Source organism: Bubalus kerabau, chromosome 10, assembly GCF_029407905.1.
Source record: "Bubalus kerabau isolate K-KA32 ecotype Philippines breed swamp buffalo chromosome 10, PCC_UOA_SB_1v2, whole genome shotgun sequence".
NCBI lineage: Eukaryota > Metazoa > Chordata > Mammalia > Artiodactyla > Bovidae > Bubalus > Bubalus kerabau.
The window spans coordinates 80,177,536-80,199,990 of NC_073633.1; the positions used below are offsets into that span (position 1 = coordinate 80,177,536).

Consider the following 22,455-nt stretch of genomic DNA (forward strand, 5'->3'; position numbering starts at 1 on the left):
AATGATTTATTTAGAAGGGCAAAGATACTTATAAGTCAAATACTGAAGATAAAAATATTAAGAGCAATCGATGAATACAAAAACTTCCAATCTATTAGAGGGAATTCAGAAGATTTTTAAAATTCAGTCATTCCAAAAAATGGCAGAAAAGAAGAATAAAGTAGAAAAGAGAGAGAAAAGTGACTAAAACACATTTCAGAGTAGAAAATAAGATGCTCTACCTAAAGCAAAAAGTAATTAATTACAATAAACATAAACAGACTAAACTTCCCAGTTAGAGAATCTCTCAGAATGTACAGACTATTTACAAAAGATACAACTAGAGTATAACGATCTAGAATGATGAAAAGTTAAATGCTAGAAACACATATCGGAGAAGGCAATGGCACTCCACTCCAGTACTCTTGCCTGGAAAATCCCATGGACGGAGGAGCCTGGTAGGCTGCAGTCCATGGGGTCGCTAAGAGTCAGACATGACTGAGAGACTTCACTTTCACTTTTCACTTTCCTGCATTGGAGAAGGAAATGGCAACCCACTCCAGTGTTCTTGCCTGGAGAATCCCAGGGACAGGGGAGCCTTGTGGGCTGCCGTCTCTGGGGTCACACAGAGTCGGACACGACTGAAGCGACTTAGCAGCAGCAGCAGCAGCAGAAATACATATATCAAGTAATATACATATGCTAGTTTAGCTCTTAGTATCAGGCCAAACAAACTTTAAGGGGAAAATAAAGGCATTATTAGTTACAAGAAAAGTTGGAAAATAATGTTGAGAAAATTTTCCAGAAAGTATAGCAAAAAGATAAAGGATTGGAAAATAAGGAAAGAGGGGGAAAAAATTAGAAAAGTCTAGTAGGTATTAGAATAAAAGGAATTTCAACAAGAGAGAGAAAAGAGAAGAGCAGGAAAGGAGATGGATAAAAATCATAAGAAAAAAAATTGAAACAGAAGACATGCTTTTCCAGATTGAAAAAGACTCCCAGACAGTGCCCAGCAAAATGGATGAAAATGGACTCACAATAAAGCATAGTACTGGAAAGATTCAGAATCCTAGACAGAGAAGATATACCAAATTTCCAGAAAAAGAAAATAGGTCACGATGACTCAAAGTTTCTTACGAGAATTATTAGAAGGTAGACTGTAATGGTACCACGCCCTTCAAAATCTGAGGATAAATTATCAATGGCCTAGAATATTACAGACAGTCAAACTGTCCATCAGGTGGGAGAGTAGGATGACGAGAGATCTGTTTAAGAAAATGATATTGATAGGATATTGCTTGCATCGATGCAAGGAAGGGATCTTTAGACAATTGGCATAGAGTTTAGTGGTTGAGTGAGTGATGAGTACATAAAAGAAAGCAAATGATAAAACCAGACACAGAGGGATGGAATGGGGAGGGAGGAGGGAGGAGGGTTCAGGATGGGGAACACATGTATACCTGTGGCGGATTCATTTGATATTTGGCAAAACTAATACAGTTATGTAAAGTTTAAAAATAAAATAAAATTTAAAAAAAAAAACAGACAATTATCAACTCTCAGGAAAATGGAAAGTGCAGAAGAGGAAAAGTAATCACAATATATTGAAGGTTCAGTTATAAATGAGCTTCCCTTGTAGCTCAGCTGGTAAAGAATCTGCCTGCAATGAGGGAAACGTGAGTTCAGTCCCTGGGTTGGAAAGATCCCCTGGAGAAGGGAAAGGCTACCCACTCCAGTATTCTGGCCTGCAGAATTCCACGGACAGTATAGTCCATGGGGTCACAAAGAGTCGAACACAACTGAGCAACTTTTACTTTCACTTTCAGTCATAAATAGCATATTTGTATACATAATGATATAAACACTATTTATGGAACCAAAAGGATGATATATCTATATTGTGAGAATGAGATGGTGGAAATAAGTGCATGGATACAGTGAGGGCAGGGAGAAAGAGGCTGAAACCTCCAATTTGATAGTGAGAAGTCAAAGACAAGTCCCAAAACTAAAAAACCAAAAGGAGTAAGTACACAGTCTTGCTCTTTGGTGATGGAAGCAAATATTAAAAGAATCCCCTAAATAGTCTGAAAGTGGTTGCCTCTAGGGTCTTCTCTTTTAAAAAATTAGATATTGCCAATCATTCTTCATGTAAGTTTTACCAGTATTCCCTTGAGCAATGTATAAGAGACTTCATACCATCACTGTATCAATTCAGATCCCTTACCGAGTGATGCCAAGTCAGGGTTAGATATGCAAGACTTTCACTGGGATAAATGCCTATGAAGGAGAAAGGAGGGAGGGGTCTTCAGACCACGATGCATGTCTGAAACCTATGAAGATGGAAGGAAGAATTCTGTAGAAAGAGCCTCAATCACAGCACAGGTAAATGGGGAGTTCCAGGGCAAAAGTTGCTCAGCAGAGGAGTTCTTCATTGAGCAGGACTAGACTAATTACAATATTGGGGGTGGTGGTTTAGTCACTAAGTCATGTCTGACTCTTTGCAACTCCACGGACTGTAGCCAGGCTCTTCTGTTCATGGGATTTTCCAGGCAAGAATACTAAATTGCCACTTCCTTCTCCAGGGAATCTTCCCGACCCAGGGATCAAACTCACGTCTCCTGCTTGGCAAGTGGATTCTTTACCACTGAGCCACCTGATAAGCCCAATCATAATATTACCACTATTCTTAGTCATTGGTTGAATGTAGCCTTGGGGAAACAGCTTTGAACTGTGACCTGCAGCAGATCAGAAAGCCACAGCAAGTGTCAGTCAACTGTATTCAGTGGTATATTGGCAAAATGATTAACAACTAATGCCATAGAAAGGTTTTTTTTAAGCCTTTATTCATAGCATTTGCCATTTTAAGGGTATAAATACTCCCATCGTGGCCAGTTTCAAGCTACCAGGGTGACAGTGTGATATCACTGAATGCTGGGTTTGAAAGGGATGCTAAAGAATGTCTTTTCCAAACCATGAGCCACTTCCAGGAAGCCCCTACCTGTGCTTCATGCAGCTGGTTTCCATGAAGGGAGATCTGAGCAGTACACATTCTCAGACACCATATTCTCCAACCCAGTGTGTGTGATAACTGATGGTATGTCAGTAGTCTATAAGTTTACTTTGAATTTTTCTAATACATCTGAGGATATCATCATATATTTATACAGTATATTAGATGCATTTATTATTATGCAATCTAATTTATTTTCTTTTCTGTGAACTAAACCAACCTTTTGATTAATTGTATTAAAATCTTTATGCCAATGTTCTAAATAATAGAAATCCTAATGCATTGATCTTAATATATTAATCTGTTTAAAAGTAAGTGAACATATAAATACTACTTACTATCTTCTTATCATAAGATCAGCATTTTCAAAATTAATCCCTATCAATCCTTCCAGAAGGGAAATAAGATAGAAATATACCTTAAAAACTTGATGTAGGTGGAATTTAAAAAAATAAATAAATAAAAATAAAATTAGAAACAAATTACTATGATTCTTTTTTCCTTGAATTTTTAAATTAACAGTTATGTGTATAGCATCAAAATACAAATGTCTATACTAAACTTTCTAGAAATATTTTTGGTATCATTAAAGTTGATTCAATGCAGAAATCTTTATGGAAAAAGATCCTGAAGAAAAATTGCAATCTACCTCCCAACACACACAGAATGACAACAATGTAGCAGAGAATTTTCTATCTGAACAGTCTATGAGGACAGAGTAGAATCTTTAGGGAAATTAAGTTTGTAATTATTATTATGAACACATTTTAAAAACAGATACATTCTATATTGATTCATTTATATACATCCTTGGTATAGCAAGTTGAAAATCATCCACAACTAAGTTAGAAACTAAGAAGCCTTGGATGAAATGGTCATTAAAACATTACATATGTTTTAATATTTCTAGTTGTGCAGATGACACTGAATAAGCAAAATCTTGAATTAGACCAGATATCAGAAGTTATCTAATTTTTTTTAATTTTATTTTATTTTTAAACTTTACATAACTGTATTAGTTTTGCCAAATATCAAAATGAATCCGCCACAGGTATACATGTGTTCCCCATCCTGAACCCTCCTCCCTCCTCCCTCCCCACACCATCCCTCTGGGTCATCCCAGTGCACCAGCCCCAAGCATCCAGTATCGTGCTTCGAACCTGGACTGGCAACTCGTTTCATACATGATATTTTACATGTTTCAATGCCATTCTCCCAAATCTTCCCACCCTCTCCCTCTCTCACAGAGTCCATAAGACTGTTCTATACATCAGTGTCTCTTTTGCTGTCTCGTACACAGGGTTATTGTTACCATCTTTCTAAATTCCATATATATGCGTTAGTATACTGTATTGGTGTTTTTCTTTCTGGCTTACTTCACTCTGTATAATAGGCTCCAGTTTCATCCACCTCATTAGAACTGATTCAAAGGTATTCTTTTTAATGGCTGAATAATACTCCATTGTGTATATGTACCACAGAAGTTATCTAATACAGTCTCTAACCACAAATGATTAGGCAAAACTTAAAGCAAAAACTATTTAAAAAAAAAAAAAAGAAAGAAACCAAAATGGCAAAACTTCAAGAATTTCTCTACCATAAAAGCTTCCTGGATCTTTTTGTTAACAACAAGTGTTGTTAACACAACACTGCTACCTATGTATCTGGAGGGGAGGAGTCAAAACATCTGTGGGTGCACAGAGTTTTAAAATGCTACTGTTTTCCCCAAAAAAATACATATATTGCATTATCTTTCAATCAACTGTCCAGTTCATAAACCATATTTGACTTCAAATGCTGTGGCTTTTCTTCTCCTCTTTCAAACACAACCTCCAACCACAGCCATTTCCTAGTATTTTCAACCAGAAGTTTTTTAAAGAGTGAATAGAAATTATAAAGTAATAAAATATGATCACTTATGGCAGGTATTTAGTAGGATGAAGGTTCAAAGTGGTGACTATAAAGAAGTTTAGGTTATTTATAAACTCCTTGTATCCTAATTTTCTCAAAATATGTGATTAAAGTACTAAAAAAACAAAAACAGAAAAGAAACTTACCTCATCCACATTTTCAAAGGCATTGATGATGTCATAAGGTAAACAAGACAACAGATCGATCACAAACCAAGTTTTCAGATAGTTCATCCTTATCAACTTGGGGTCAGAAATAACCTCTCCACCAGGTCCCACAAAGGTTGTGTGAAAATTTAAAACAATGTCAACCAGAAAAATAACGTCCACCACACTGTCCAGCACCAGCCAGGCTATGTTGTTCTGCTTCGTTTTGAAGGAGACGTTGTAAGGAACCATAATGGCGGTGTAGAAGGTAAGAATTAAAATCACCCAATCCCAAGTTGTTTTAAAAGCACAATAGTGTAAAATAATGTGTGGTGGCGTCTTTGGCGCTTCTTGCTTATACTGAGGAAGAATATCTGATCCCAGCTGAAGAACCTAAAAGAGAGAAAATGTATTTATAAGTGACCCGGACGTCTCTGCAAAGTTAGTAATGAGTGCAAATTTTCTGGCAGACAAACCACTGGTTTCAAAGCCAGCCATGCTCTGTAATTATATCTCTTCTCCTGAGTTGTATCAAGGTTTGTTCAAAGTCACTGCAAATCCAATCACTCTATCGAAGTTGATCTGTCTGCCATTCCCTCTGACTTCCTCTCCCGTGGCCAACTCGTTCAGAAACTGGTGCCCACACACGGAGGGCAGAAAGAGACCAAAGAAAGGCAGACCACACCAGATCAGCAGGTGGCAGTTTTCATAGGCAAGGAAACTTACAAGGTTTCATTGGGTAGCCACAAAACCAGAGGTTTCAGAACCCACCCACCAAATCTTAAAAGTTTATACAGAGGTTTACTGGCTTCAGTCATGTATACAGTCCAGATGTTCCCAACCACAGCTAACTCTCTCAAGGTTGTATCCTTGAAAATGGTTCCCACAATGGGAATGGTGGGCAGAAAGTACATTTCAAGGACAAGGGAGGGGGTGAGGAGCTTCCAGTTGCCTGGGTCCAGCTCAAGGAACACCTGGAAGTCCCATCCTCTTGATAACATCCTCCAACACCAACACTGATCCACAGCACTGCTGGACATCCACTACTGGAAGTGCCTTCTGCACATTCACTGGGCAGAAGTGCCTAGAATCACACATCTCACAGACTGGCCAGCTGTTATTTGCATGGCTCACCATTACCCATTCTTTACATATTTGGGATTTGAAGGAGCATAACTTTGATTCTAAAGGCTTTGCTGAACCTCAGGGCCCCACTAATTGGTGATCTTGCTGTTGCATGGAACTCAACCAGGGCCCTAATGACAGGCACAGCAGTATCAGAGCTATAAATGTTATAGCCTGCTTTCCCCTGTTTCCCTTTCAATCAGATTTAAAGAATATTGGATTTCCTGCCCAGATGCAAATTTCCTTTAGAAAAAAAATTCTGAATACTCAGGTTTGTTTCTCCATACCTTTTTGACAAATTGACAATTTTCCATGCAAGTTTATATGAACCCTGACTTCTTCTGATTAGGTCTCATTAAAGAGACAATGAGAAAAAGCAGATGGCAGTGCAAGAGCAGAGGTCTGGGCAACCCTGGGATAAGGCAACAAACACAGGACTTAGCACTTCCGTCCAGAACCTGGAACATGGATATTGTGAAAAGGAGTTGAAAAAGCAGGTTGAAGACCTCTGCTTCATGCCACCAATGAAGCTATAACTGAGTAAACCTGTGTATTAAGGAGTTTGTAAGTGGGACTTTGATCAACAATATTTTCAGCAGCTTTACCATCTTATACATTCAACTATTCAGTGTCCCTAAGACTGACGGGACCCAGAAAGTAGGAGTCAACAAGTTCAAATTATAAAATCATAAATGCACTAAATTTATGTCAATGCACAAATAGATGTAAACAAAAATACCTGTTAGCTTGTAATTTATATGCAACAAAGCAAAATAAGTAAACTAGCATTTTTTGAAATTTGAGACTTATCCTGAAGTCTCTCATATGTATAACTTACACAACTGAAAACTAAGCATATAATATAATCATTGCTATTTTGAAACGTGAAAGAATCACTGATATTCTCTTTAGGTGTATATTATAATTATTGTTTTAAGCTTGGGAGTTATAAGAATTATTTATAAAGATTTTTACATATTTATGCTTATTATCAGTACCCCAGTAATGCTTTTTCCATGAGATCTTATATTACTTAGCAACAAATTATCCTGCAGGTAGATTAAGTTTCATGTTGAGACACAGAATTACATATAAAGACTCCTATAGAATCATGGCTTCTCCTTCACCTTTCAACCACAGATCTATTCATTCCAACTTCACTGTGTTAAACATGAAAATTTCCTTCATACTCAATGTTAGTATTATACCATCTGTATTTACACACTCTGTAGTTTGAGCACAAAGAAACACACTTAGAAAATAAATTCAGTGCCAGGTTGCATTAGGACCTTTACAGGCACTCAGTACTTTTGCCTTCCTGGACCCCTTCCTCCTTAAAAATAATAAAATAAAAATTATACTTTATTTAATATTTTTATATTTATTTAAATATAAATACAACATAAATGTATAAGTTTTATTTAAAATTACATTTTAAATAAAAATATAAATAGTTTGTTTAATATTTATATTTTTATTTAAAGTTATATTTTTATTTTAACAGCATTATTACAAAGACGAACATTTAATTATTTATTATTTTACCTAAAAGTTCATTTTTTTCCTTCAACTGCTAGTAGAAATTCAGGCATCCTGGTGGACCCCTAAAAGTGTTATTGGTGCTACACTCTGTGCTAATAGACAAATTGGTCCCACTCAGCACCCTGGAATAATATAAGGTGTCTCCTCTAGAGATGAACTCACTCTTGAGTTCAGTATTTCCTAAATCTGGCTACAAACTAGAATCATCTAGAGAAGTTGTTAAAAATACAGTATACTCATGCTTAGACCCCTATGCCAGAAAATAATTAAATTCATTTTGTGTATTAAATTAAATTCAGAAAATCCGTACTTTCAAAATCTTTCCAGGTGATGATAGCGTATAGTTCAAAATAAAAACCCTTGTCTTCTATTTCTTTAAACATTCATAACCCAGTTCTTCAGACGGTGACTTGAATTTTTAAAGCAATCCAAAACTGCTCCAAGAGAAAAAGGAGGAGCAGGAAGAGTAGGAGAAGAAAGGCAACACCGACAAAGCAAGGCATGGGATACCCCATGTGCGTCAGTTTGATGTTTCTCCTATGTAGAGCACTCCTTTAATATCAGCCCTGTCACTGGGGCTTTTCTATAAAGCAGTGAGTAACGACTGTTTGCTTTATTTCATTTGTACTTTCAGGAGCAGTAAGCCTTGGATAGATGGGCATGAAATCACATGTTCTGATGTATTTTTGTGCTGATACAGACACATTCTTTCTCTCTGAATATCGGGAGCACACTGGGTCTAAAGGAGTCAGAACCACAGATGCATGTGGAAGCTGAATCCAATCAGTAGAATGTCAGAGCATGTTGAAAACTGATGAATTGCCTACATAGACACCAGAATCCTTGAAACCGGGGATCAGCTCTAAATTTAGGAGGCCTAGTGGAAATAAGATAAAATGTATATGTGTTGGGAAAAGTGAAAGGGCCTGAAATTTAACAGCAAATCCAAATACTCAAGCTGAGCAAATTACATGATTCTGACTACAACTGGAAAAATTGTCTTTCTGCTAACTTGATGCCTCTTTTCAGTCAGTCTTTGAAAACCTAAGAGTACACATAGACTAAATCTCTGTAGAAAACCTTGGTATTTCCACATGTTCTCTGAAATCAAGGCCTAAGATCTGACATAAAGCAGTTTTGTATCTGAATCAGCTTTATAAATTAGGGATGACTGATAAAGAAATGAACAATAACCAAAAGGCAAAGCAAAGAAAGAAAAAAATCAGATGGGAAGAAACAGGAATGAAAATTCATCAAGAGTAAAAATGAAAAGTGATGAGCTGTCCAGGGGAAGCTGGAAGTTCCTCAAAAGGAACTCTCCATTTGAGGTAGAGGAAAAAACCATCTTCAGTGATTTGGGGTGCTAAGGTAGAAATTTTTCCTCTCTCTAGTCTCTTTCCTCATGTTCTTGCCCAGTTGTATTAAGAAAGAAAAACTGAATAGGGTGTAGTTAAGACCTAGAAAGAGTCATGACCAAAAAAATCAGTAGTCATAGAAACAAGCTCCTACACTTTACCTTGATTTATAGAAAGAAATGAACAACCGAAGGCAGAAAAGAAAGTAGCTTCAAAATCAAGTAGTAGTTAATAAAAAACACTATATTAAAAAGGAAGTTGTATCTGAGTGCATTAAATCTTGTGTCAAATGCATGTTATCTTTAAAATATTATGATGACTATTATCATTTAACATTTGATATGTTAATGTCTTACTTGGGTTTTTAAAAACATTTCTACACATCAAAGTATTACTCTTTCCTCAAAGGTACCAGAAAATCAAACACATCATCCTGTTAGCTATGTTCCAAGAAAAACTTCAGAACTCTCCCAATTTGAAGAATATACTTTGCTCCCTAACTTTCTCCAAATGAAATTTAGTATCTGCAACAAGTTAAGGAAGTTACTCTGGAGAAATTCAGCTAACCTTTCACTAGCAAAACAAACTGATGAACTTACATATTTAATTGTATCCTTCTCCTCCTTGGCTAGTTACCTCAGAATATTTTGTGACTGCCCAGTAAATGCTCAGCACAGTTTTGGTAACTTGATTAGCTATTTTGTCATCTTTTGTACCAGTAAGACACAAGATGATTATGTAAAACATGTCAACAGCAAAATTTCTAGCTGCCCTCGAGTTCTGTCCTCATTCCTTTTCTCTTTGGTTTCAGTACACTCTGTATGGGCAACATCACCCAGTCCTCTGACTTTAACAGCCAAATCTGTGAGGATGATACCAAGGCCTGTAACTCAAACACAGATACCCCTTGAGAGGCAGACCCATAAATCCCACTTCCTTTTAAAGATCTCCACTTGAATTTCCTGTCAGGAACTTCAAACTTAGTATGCCCAAGAGTAAATCTGCTACCATTGCTCCCAAACCTCCTTTTCTTCCTCTTCTATCTGAGATTTTATTAACCAACAGTAGCCACCATCTGTTAAAGTGCTGTACTCAATATGCCAGCAAATTTGGAAAATGTACCAGTGGCCACAGGACTGGAAAAGGTCAGTCTTCATTCCAATCCCAAAGAAGGGCAATGCCAAAGAACGTTCAAACCATCATACAAGTGCACTTATTTCACATGCTGGTAAGATTATGCTCAACATCCTTCAAGCTAGGCTTTAGCAATACATGAACTTCCAGATGTAGCAGCTGGATTTAGAAAAGGCAGAGGAAACAGAGATCAAATACTTTGCCAATATCCACTGGATCATAGAAAAAGCAAGAGAATTCCAGAAAAACATCTACTTCTGCTTCATTGACTACACTAAAGTCTTTGATTGTGTGGATCACAACAAAATGTGGGAAATTCTTAAAGAGATGTGAATACCAGACCACCTTAACTGTCTCCTGATAAACCTATATGCAAGTCAAGAAGCAAGAGTTAGAACCAGACATGAAAAAACTGACTGGTTCAAAATTGGGAAAGGAGTACTACAAGGCTGTATGTTGTCACCCTGCTTATTTAACTTATATGCGGAGTGCATCAGTGAAATGCTGGACTGGATGAATCATAAGCTGGAATCAAGATTGCCAGGAGAAATATCAACTGCTTCAGATATGCAGATGATACTACCCTAATGGCAGAAAGTAAAGAGGAACTAAAGAGCATCCTGATGAGGGTGAGAGAGAGTGAAAAACCTGGCTTAAAACTCAACATTCAAAAACTAAGATCTTGGCATCCAGTCACATCACTTCATGGCAAATACAAGGGGAAAAAACGAAAGTAGTGATAGATTTTATCTGAGGGGTCTCCAAGAATCCACCTGCAATGCAGGAGATCCCGGTTTGATTCCTGGGTTGGGAAGATCCCCTGGAGAAGGGAAAAGCTACCCACACCACTATTCTGATCTGGAGAATTCCATGGACTGTATAGTTCATGTGGTCACAAAGAGCCGGTCATGACTAAGCGACTTTCACTTTCACTTTCAAAATCCCTGCAGATGGTAACTGTAGCCATGAAATTAAAAGACACTTGCTTCTTGGAAGAAGAACTCTGAAAAACCTAGACAGAATATTAAAATGCAAAGACATCACTTTGCTGACAAAGGTCCATAGAGTCAAATTATGGTTTTTCCAGTAGTCAGGTACAGATGTGAGAGCTGGACCATAAAGACTGAGCACTGAAGAATTGACGCTTTCAAACTGTGCTGTTGGAAAAGACTTGAGAGTCGCTTGCTCTGTAAGGAGATCAAACCAGTCAATACTCAAGGAAATCAACCCTGAATATTCATTGGAAGGACTGATGCTGAAGCTCCAATACTTTGTCCAACTGATGTGAAGAACAACTCACCAGAGAAGACCCTGATACTGGGAAAGATTGAAGGCAAAAGGAGAAGAGGGAGGCAGAGAAAGAGATGGTTAGATACCATCACCGACTTAATAGACATGAATTTGGGCAAACTCTGGGAGATAATGAAGGACAGGAAAACTTGGTGTGCTGCAGTCCATGGGATCACAGAGTTGGACACAACTTAGCAACTGAACAACAACAATACTATCTGTCCATCCAGCTGTTCAAGCCAAAAACACAGAGGTAACCTTGACTCATCCCCTTTATTAGGTTCATTTCTAACCCATTAACAAATGTGTTGACTCTAATCTTAGTACATCTGCCATCTGCCCTCTTCTGCTACTGGCTCCCTTGCCTAAGGTCATAGCTGTCCAAGCTGAATTACTACTAGAACCTCTTAACTTGTCTCTCTAGTTACCATTTCAACATAGAGCCACTAGGTCAAACAAGGGTTCTTGACCATTTTTGTGCCATGGGTCTCTTGGGAATCTGGTGACATCTATGGATGTCAACTTCTTAGAATAATGTTTTCAAATTAATACAGTTAAAACAGGATTACAAATACCATTGAGACCAATCTCCCTTTGTGAGGTTTGTGAAGCACAGATATGACCATGTCATTTCCTGGCACATGGGACACCAACCACCACTGTTTACTATATACCACCTTAACTTTTCCTTTCCTACCTGACTTCATCCACATGGAATTCACAGTCAAAGGCACCATACTATCTCATCACTGAGTCTTTGGACATGCTGGCCTCTCTGCCAAGGATCAATTGCTTGGATTGTTATATGAGCAAGAAATAGGCTTCTATTGTGTTAAACTACTTAAGTTGGGGGATATTTATTATAGAAGGTAGCATTACCATAATAAAAACCAAAAAAAAAAAGTCTTATTGTGTACATATGTGAAGATATACATACATAAGAGAATAAAGTCCAACTTCAACAAATCTCACATACTGTAGTTCATATCACACACCTCCATCTTCTTTGTAACATAGCAAAATGTTATTTCTCTCTTACTAACTATTTCACTGGTATTTAAGGATTATTTGGGGAATATATAGAATCTTTAATAATGTTTTCTAAAAGTGTAGTAACTTTAACTTCTGAGGGGAAGGAATGTGAATTTTAAAGTAATGCTCAAAATTCTCCAAGCCAGGCTTCGGCAATATGTGAACCATGAAACTCCTGATGTTCAAGCTGGTTTTAGAAAAGGCAGAGGAACCAGAGATCAAATTGCCAACATCTGCTGGATCATGGAAAAAGCAAGAGAGTTCCAGAAAAACCTCTATTTCTGCTTTATTGACTATGCCAAAGCCATTGACTGTGTGGATCACAATAAACTGTGGAAAATTCTGAAAGAGATGGGAATACCAGACCACCTAATCTGCCTCTTGAGAAATTTGTATGCAGGTCAGGAAGCCACAGTTAGAACTGGACACGGAACAACAGACTGGTTCCAAATAGGAAAAGGAGTACGTCAAGGCTCTATATTGTCACCCTGATTATTTAATTTATATGCAGAGTATATCATGAGAAACGCTGGACTGGAAGAAGCACAAGCTGGAATCAAGATTGCCGGGAGAAATATCAATAACCTCAGATATGCAGATGATACCACCCTTATGGCAGAAAGTGAAGAAGAACTAAAGATCTTCATGATGAAAGTGAAAGAGGAGAGTGAAAAAGTTGCCTTAAAGCTCAACATTCAGAAAACGAAGATCATGGCATCTGGTCCCATCACTTCATGGGAAATAGATGGGGGAACAGTGGAAACAGTGTCAGACTTTATTTTGGGGGGCTCCAAAATCACTGCAGATGGTGACTGCAGCCATGAAATTAAAAGACGCTTACTCCTTGGAAGGAAAGTTATGACCAACCTAGATAGCATATTCAAAAGCAGAGACATTACTTGGCCAACAAAGGTTCATCTATACAAGGCTATGGTTTTTCCTGTGGTCATGTATGGATGTGAGAGTTGGACTGTGAAGAAGGCTGAGCGCCGAAGAATTGATGCTTTTGAACTGTGGTGTTGGAGAAGACTCTTGAGAGTCCGTTGGACTGCAAGGAGATCCAACCAGCCCATTCTGAAGATCAGCCCTGGGATTTCTTTGGTAGGAATGATGCTAAAGCTGAAACTCCAGTACTTTGGCCACCTCATGTGAAGAGTTGACTCATTGGAAAAGACACTGATGCTGGGAGGGATTGGGGGCAGGAGGAAAAGGGGACGACAGAGGATGAGATGGCTGGATGGCACCACTGACTCAATGGACGTGAGTCTGGGTGAACTCCGGGAGTTGGTGATGGACAGGGAGGCCTGGCATGCTGTGCTTCATGAGGTCGCAAAGAGTCGGACATGACTGAGTGACTGAACCGAACTAAACTGGCATAAATGACCTTCATCTCTTCTTCACTACATTTTTCCTTCACGATTCACTCAGCCCAATAACTCTGGAGAAAACTCTAATTTGAAAAGATACATGTACCCCAATACTTATAATAGAACTATTTATAATAGCCAAGACACAGAAGTAATCTATATGTCCATGGACAGAGGAATAGATGAAGATGTGGCACATACATACAATGGAATATTACTCATCCATTACAAAGAATGAAATAATGCCTTTTGCAGCAACATGGATGGATCTGGAGATTATCAAACTATGTGAAGTCAGACAAAGAAAGACAAATATCATATATCATTTATATATAGAATATAAAATATGATACAAATTAACTTATTTACAGAATAGAAACAGACTCACAGACTCTGAAAACAAACTTAAAGTAACCAAAGGGGAAGGGGGGAGTGAAAAATTAGGGGCTTAGAATTAGCAGATACAAATTACTATGCATAAAATAGATAAACAACATATATATAAAATCTTATAATAACTACTATATAGTCAATGTCTTATAATAACCTATAATTCAAAGAATATGAAAATATATATACTATATTAAATAAATATATATATATATATAATTACTTTTCTGTATACCAGAAACCAATAACACATTATAAATCAACTATAATTTTTAAAAATATTCACTTAGCCCAGGTATCATCTCATTCAGGTACCACCTCCCTTTTCTGCTGGATATTTAACTTCTTGAAGATAGGGTCCATGGCCTATTCATCCTTATATCCTTTGCATAGTACCAAGCATAGAGCAAACCCTCAGTAAGTCTATGCTGTACACACAAGTGAACGAATGAACTTGCTATCTCATTTGCTCAAAGAAAACCTCATATTCTACAGACATCACCTGGGATGTTGTAAAGTACCTTCCCATTTTCAAAGTAGGAGACCATGAAAAGAAATATATGAAATTTCTACAATTCTACAAGGGAAGAATCAATTAACACATAAGTATTTGCAAAATAATAGCCAGAAATATCAATACTGAGACATTTGGATGGGGAAAATGTACCACCACCAGCATATTGAGAAGTAAAGTTAATCTTGCACTTACTTCAGCTAGTCTTGAATGTTTGTGGACCACCTCTGTTTTATTCATTGGCGTGAGCTGTTGCAAAACACTTCGGCTATTTGTCAAAGCCCGTGTCAATCGGGCAAATTTTGTCCAACCTTCAAAATAAGGAAAGAAAGTCTCAGTTTTTCACACATAATGAATATAGAAGTCAATATTCTTGCTAATATTCAAGGGATCTCAGAAAGAGCATTAAGTAATGAAAAGTTAGCACTTCATGCTAATGAAAATGCAGAACTAATGAAAAGTATCAACCTAAATCATATTATTTCTACACAGGCATCATCATATACTTCAAGGGCAGTTATAAAATAATAAGTAAATTTTATGTGTGATCTTTGTGTTTTGTGCAAATCTATTAATATCATATAGTCCAAGCAGCTAGGTGTCCATAAAATTCTATCCTCCCCCTTATAATGTATAGGTTTGTTATTGGGAAACAGTTGCCCGGCCCGGAATGCATTTTCCAGCCTTCTGTGCCTCTAGGTATGGGCATGTCTCTAGTTCTCACCAATGGAATGAGAGCAGAAGTGACGTGTGTCACTTCCATGCATGCAACAACTTAAGAGGCAAGTGAAACTTTTCCATACTTTCTCTCTCCTTCTGCTAGCTGTATGAAAATGACAATAAGGCCCCAGGGGATGGCAAAGCCACTGAATCAGAGCATAGAAGAATGCCATATGCCAAGGATCAATTGCTTGGATTGTTATATGAGCAAGAAATAGGCTTCTATTGTGTTAAACTACTGAAGTTGGGGAATATTTATTATAGAAGGTAGCATTACCATAATAAAAACAGTCTTATTGTGTACTTATGTGAAGATATACATACATAAGAGAATAAAGTCCAACTTCAACAAATCTCACATACTATAATTCATATCACACACCTCCATCTTCTTTGTAACATAGCAAAATGCTATTTCTCTCTTACTAACAATTTCACTGGTATTTAAGGATTATTTTGCAAATATACAGAACCTTTAATAATGTTTTCTAAAAGTGTAGTAACTTTAACTTCTGAGAAGAAGGAATGTGAATTTAATAAAAAAGAATTTTCTTCCATTATTTCCATTATTAAAATCATTAATTTTTCATTACTAAGCTAATTAACTTTAAGGAAATGTCAATGAGATGTGACCAAGTGGAACAAAACCAACCACAGTCTGCTCTTATCTCAATTAGCCTTTTTCTGCTGCTGCTACTGCTAAGTCACTTCAGTCGTGTCTGATTCTGTGCGACCCCATAGCCGGCAGCCCACCAGGCTCCCCTGTCCCTGGGATTCTCCAGGCAAGAACACTGGAGTGGGTTGCCATTTCCTTCTCCAATGCATGAAAAGTGAAAAGTGAAAGTGAAGTCGCTCACGTGTCCGACTCTCAGCGACCCCATGGACTGCACTGCACTTCTTCAATCTAATTCTGGCTTCATGTAGGCTTTATATTGTCCCATCAATTCAGCTCACTCTATGATATCAACTACTGGATTGGGGAAAAGAGTAAACTGGTACTGGTTGATAGAAGATTCTTTATTCTTTTTCATTAATGGTGCTCATCCTAGTGACTAGAATGTTAGGTTTTGGAAATTGTATGCAACCCTAAAGTTTGTCCTGTGCAATATGCTAGAAAAACAGGGAGGCACCAGATATGTCATCAACTCTAAGAACTAAACATCAACATAAAACACTATCAAGCAATCTATATCACCAACGTAGACTTTTCTTCCAAGTACTAGACCAATATCTAGTTGGCCATTGGTCACCTCTTACTCAGATGACTCTTAAACATGTTCAAAACGGATCTTATCATCACCTTCTCCCCACATCTCCAACTCTGCTTTTTTCGTGGATTCTTGGTCTCAGTGAATGACTCAACAATATTTCCAGCTGTCTGAATCAGAAACTTGAGATTTACCAGCCTCCTACACTATCACCTCACACACACACACACACACACACACACACACACACACACACACACATCCAATTCCTTCCATAAATATCCTAAAATTTAATCTCCTTTCTCCATCGCTAATATGTCATGTCATATATATCATCTTTCACCTGACTTAGACAGTAGCTCCTAAAAACTATAGTCTATATTCTGTTCTCTGACCACATATTTTCCACATTGCTGCCAGAGCTCCTTCTACAGCACAAGTTTTACTATGCCCTTCTCCCATTTTTAATTCTTTAAGAGATTCCTAGAGGCCTTCAGGATAACACTGAATATCCTTGGTATATGTGTCATTTTGTTTCTGACCCTAAAGATTTCCTCTGCATCTATCTCCTTCTACTTCTCATACACACTCTGTACTCAAATCACTATGAAATTAAAATGACAAACTGAAAAACAAAACTAAATTCATTAGGAATTCTTTGTTCACCCTATGACATTCAATGCTTTCATGCTTTCACACGTTATAATCATGCTGCCTGCCTGAAATGCTTTTTCCCTTCCCATCATTCTGGCTAATGCTTACTGGTACCTCCAAAGTCAAAGCATTCTGGGATCCCCTGGAAGCTTCGTGGATCCACACATGAGAGATGTACTCTCCTCTGTGCATTCACACTACAGGATACATACCTCACATGGCACTAACAATACTAACGCAGTCATTGATAAGCATGTCAGTCACTCCCATTAAACTGCCATTCATCTCTCCATTCTCAGAACTTGGTAGAGGCTTGCCATAAAATAGACCTTTAATTGACTAATTAATCAAAAGTTATTTGTAACTTTAAAAATAAGATTTAAAAATAAGCTGCATTTTTATTATCATGAGCATTAACATGAAATATTGTCATGTATTATTATCACTGGGTTTTGGTTTGGTTTTTGATTCATTGGATTAAAATGATGAGGATGTCCTCAGATGACAGGGACTATATTGGCAGCAGGTATGTTAAAATATTTCCTGTTGATCATTTCTCTTTTTACAGCAACTGAGTATTATAATTGCAGTGAATATTTTTAGAAACTTCCAAGTCAACATTGATTCAGTTTCTTTTCTTTTCTTTTTCTCTGGCTGAGCCACAAGTCTTGCAGGATCATAGTTCCCTGATGAGAGATCAAACTCAGGCCCTCAACAATGAAATCACAGAGTCCTGGCAACTGGACTGCCAATAATTACTGCAAGTCAATCTTATAGTAACTTAAGATTCATTATTTCTAAGACAAATAATGTTGCACCTATTAGGATATCTGATTATTGGATTAAAAGAGAAGATAATTTTTATTTCCTGTGTGTGATAACGGTTTGTTCAGAAAATATTTTTTAAAAATTAAAGGAGACATCAAAGGAATAAGTTCAATAACACATGGAAGAATACAAATCATCAAATACCACGTGTTCACTCCTTTCCTAGGATAGTACAAAGAAGCAAATATGTGCAGAAGGAGAAACATGATGATGAATGTTCATCATCATCCTCTGGTTTTCTATTTCAAGAATCGTGAGTACACACTACAGTTTCTTAATGAGGAAGCAGCAGTTCCTCATTTAAGCATAAAGCAAATGTGCCTGTGTCTGTGTATCTCATTCTACACATGAAGTCAACATAATCAAGAACTATTTCATCCCTTTACCTTATTTCAATGTCCTGGAGGAAGACAAAATGTTAAAACTGTGAAAATAAAACACATCCACTTTTCTTCATGGTAAACAGTAGAAAGAAACAGAAATAAAAACGTTAATTCTTCAATCTGAAATTTTATTCTGCATGAGACAACCCTTAAACATAGATGAAAAGGGAGTTTACTGCATGATATGACTTTTAGGTGCCAGATTTTTTTCTTTCTATCCCTGGTTGTCTAGTTCCATGACTGGAACATAGTGGGCACTAGACACATTTTTGAATGAATGAGAACATTAGTTAAAAAGATAAATAGAAATTAACAAGGCACCCAGATTATATGTATTCAGTTCAGTTCAGTCACTCAGTCGTATCTGACTCTTTGCGACCCCATGAATAGCAGCATGCCAATAGTTCAAATTAGAAATAAAGAAGCAAATCTTCTGCTTTTCTATGTTCAGCTCTTAGCAGATACGAATACAACTCTGTCTTGTGAAGGAAGGGCTTTGGGTTGGAGAAGCTAGAAAGGGCATGGTAGAGGGTTGAGGAGGAAGTGTGGAGGACTATAATTTTTCTCTCAAAATGAAAACTGGGGAGTTGCTAACAGGAAAAAAAAAAAAAGGTGGTGACAATTGTCAAACTGACTCAGATACTGAGAGAAGTTTAGAGGAAATATCAATACTTGGTAAGGGTTCTTCCTAGAGACAGCAAAGGCAGTTGTCTAATCATTTAACCATTTAAGAGCTTCAATATCAAAATGCTCACAGAGCTAGAAAACAAATGCAAAGCTGGAGAGTGTTTTGATTCACATTTAAATCAAAGGGAGCACTCAAAGATGCACTCCCTAAATTGCTCAGTGATCTTTTGTCTCTGGTGAGAGCTTGCTTGCAGTCCTCAGTTCTAAACAGCATTATTTTCTTTATGCTGTCCCTCTGTCCTCACTCTCAGCAGATTAGCTTATCAAATATATTATTGAAAAAACAGAAGACAGAAGAAACACAACAGCCTTCAACTTCCCTTCTGTTCCCTCCATCTCAAGTTCCACCCAACCATGGTAACTGATTCTTGCCATTCTTGCCGTATCTTTACTATCTTAGAGAATTAGGCGTTTGCTCTTTTCTGATCATGTATATATTCTACTTAACAAACATTTAAGTGGCTTCTAGATTTTTTCTATCACTAACAACGCCACAGTGAATTTCCTTATAATTATACCTTTGTGCTCTTGGATACATCTGCAATTGCCTATGTGATTAGATGAATTAGTTAATTTGATCTGTCAGCAGCCCTCACTAAACAGTCAAACTTTGGAAAAGTTAAGCAGTCACACTGTCTAGGTCAGAGGGGAAAAAAGGCCTATCAGCAGTTCTAACTTTCCCCAGCGATACATTTACTGATTTCACCTTTACTGAGACCTAACTGGTGTGACTGATTATTCAGCACAGTTCACTGATGTTACTTAGATGTGGTCGATATGGGGTAATGTGAACAGACAGCTGAATATGAAGAGCCTAATACTTGCTCTATAAGTTGTTCATGGCATTATGAGAACATTTGTTCTCCTAAAAGCTTAGGATGCCAACTCCTTCTTAATAAAACATTAGTTTAGCTCTATTGGGTTGCAATTAACCTCTTTGTCATGGACTGCCTAATCTTAAAAATAAAAGGAAGTCACAGAGGCAGTTCAATCAATCTACTAGACTGCAACACAAGATTCTAATCTATAAGAAAAAAGCTTAGGTAAACAATTATACTCTTGGCCAAAGAGACTACATGGTATAATTACTCATATTTCATCTGTTGTTTCCTCTTTAAAGAAAACCATTGGCTTCCTACAAGGGGAAGGCTGCTATTTTTGCTGTTATTTTCATTCTACAGGAACTTTTTTTGTCTCAATTATTGGCACAAAGATGCCATAACTATTTGGCACAGGATATTTCACACTGTTAAGTGTCTTGGCAGTTTCTGAATCTGTTTGAAAATACTGTACTATATAAATGGGCAGAGATTTGAACCATCGCTTTTAGAACACATATGGGTAATCAACAGAATGGATTTCTTGGCTGTCATTTTTCCCCTTTGTATTATTATAAATGATGTATCAGGTACCACTGACTGATAATCTGAGCAACAGTCCAGGACCTCAGTATCAGAAACAAAAGATAACAAAAACTCTTTCCCCCCCTTGAATTATCATCAGTAAATTCTGTTGATTCAAAACAGTACAGTCCTGTCAGAATTGGACTATTCTCAACCTGTGCTTCATCTTTGTAGGGAAAAAGGAGAGCAGGGGGTTTAAGGTGGCCAAACCCCAATAAGTATCCACTGGAAAGGGATAAGGCAGCATGGTCCAATAGAGAGAACATTGGATTGAAAATCAGTCAGACTTTGAGTGTCAGAATCTTCAACAGTAAAATGGAGATAATAACACTAATTTTCAGAATTATAGGAATGAGCTATAAAGAATACAAAGCTCCTGACACGTAGTAACTGCTTAATCAAGACTGGTTTCTTGCCCTTCAATAGTTACCACCCTTCATGTATATGTAAGTTGACATCCTTCAGTGCCATTAATTTCAAAGGCAGAAATTCATCTAGAATGAAGTTTTGGTGATCATATGAGGAAGTGCTACTCTCAAATTAGTTGGCTGCCATTACACTGTAGTTACCACTCCAGATACAACTTAGAAGTACAATTCACAGTTAGCCAATTTACTCAGGTTTTTGACCTATATGTCTGAGGTTCTTGGTAAAAATACCAATATAAGCCGAAGGAGACTGATACCAATTCCAATCACTTTTGTCACATTCTTAAAAGATATGGACCTTTGTTCCAATCACTGCCCCTTTTCCACATTAAAAAAGGCAAAATGGCCTTGTTCTACAAATGTTTTAAAAAGTTATATCCTGGCTTTCCTATGTGTGGATTCACTTGTTTGTTCTGCATTTAAAACACTATTTTCTATATCCCCAAGTAAAAGCCAAGCTTTTACTATCTAAGTATTGCTTCAAATTTTTGCAAACACCTTCAACCTACTCTATTGCAAATATCCTCAGCTCCTTGATCCCTTCTCCCTGATCCTGGAGCTCCCTGATTCTTTTCATCTTGCCCACCTAACCAAATCCCAACTCTGGTTGGATTCAACTCACCTACTTCACCATCTACACACCTTTGACTACACTGCTGCTGCTGCTGCTAAGTCGCTTCAGTCGTGTCTGACTCTGTGTGACCCCATAGACGGAAGCCCACCAGGCTCCACCGTCCCTGGGATTCTCCAGGCAAGAACACCGGAGTGGGTTGCCATTTCCTTCTCCAATGCATGAAAGTGAAAAGTGAAAGTGAAGTTGCTCAGTCATGTCCGACTCTCAGCGACCCCATGGACTGCAGCCTACCAGGCTCCTCTGTCCATGGAATTTTCCAGGCAAGAGTACTGGAGTAGGGTACCATCGCCTTCTACTAGGGTAGAGTAAACACATCATCATGCTCATAGATACTAACGAAATGCATGACCACAAGTCTCACATGGACCTTAGTGCTGCACTGAAAACCTGCTGAATTTAACCTTTGCCACTCACTGCTCCACTCTCTACACAACTGTTTCATACCTCCTCCTCCTCCTCCTCTCCCCTTCAACTCCTCCTTACCTCCTCACCATCCTTAATCTCAGTTGATAACCATGTTTCCTCTTTTACTGAGAAAATAAGAGTAATCAGAAGAAAGCTTCCATTATATATCAATCTGTTTTCACACCACCCCTCTCCCCATTAGGATATGATGGAAGGAACTTTGTATCTCCAAAACCTAGTTAATAGTGCCAGGACCATACTGTGTGCTCAGTCAGCATGCTTGGTTGGGGAAAAATAAATAAATAAAATA

The 22,455-nt window shown here is 37.6% G+C and overlaps 1 protein-coding gene across 7 annotated transcripts in view; it reads right to left on the minus strand.

Annotated features, from left to right (window-relative positions):
- The window catches only part of KCNH5 (potassium voltage-gated channel subfamily H member 5), a 350,572-nt gene that overhangs the window by 305,611 nt on the left and 22,506 nt on the right, over nucleotides 1-22,455 (minus strand). For all 7 annotated transcript variants that reach the window (XM_055538285.1, XM_055538286.1, XM_055538282.1 and 4 more), the window contains 2 exons: nucleotides 14,991-15,106; nucleotides 5,047-5,439 (listed from right to left, as the gene is read on the minus strand). In XM_055538285.1, coding sequence (XP_055394260.1) covers nucleotides 5,047-5,439; nucleotides 14,991-15,106 — 509 coding nt within the window. The remainder of the gene's footprint in view (nucleotides 1-5,046; nucleotides 5,440-14,990; nucleotides 15,107-22,455) is intronic.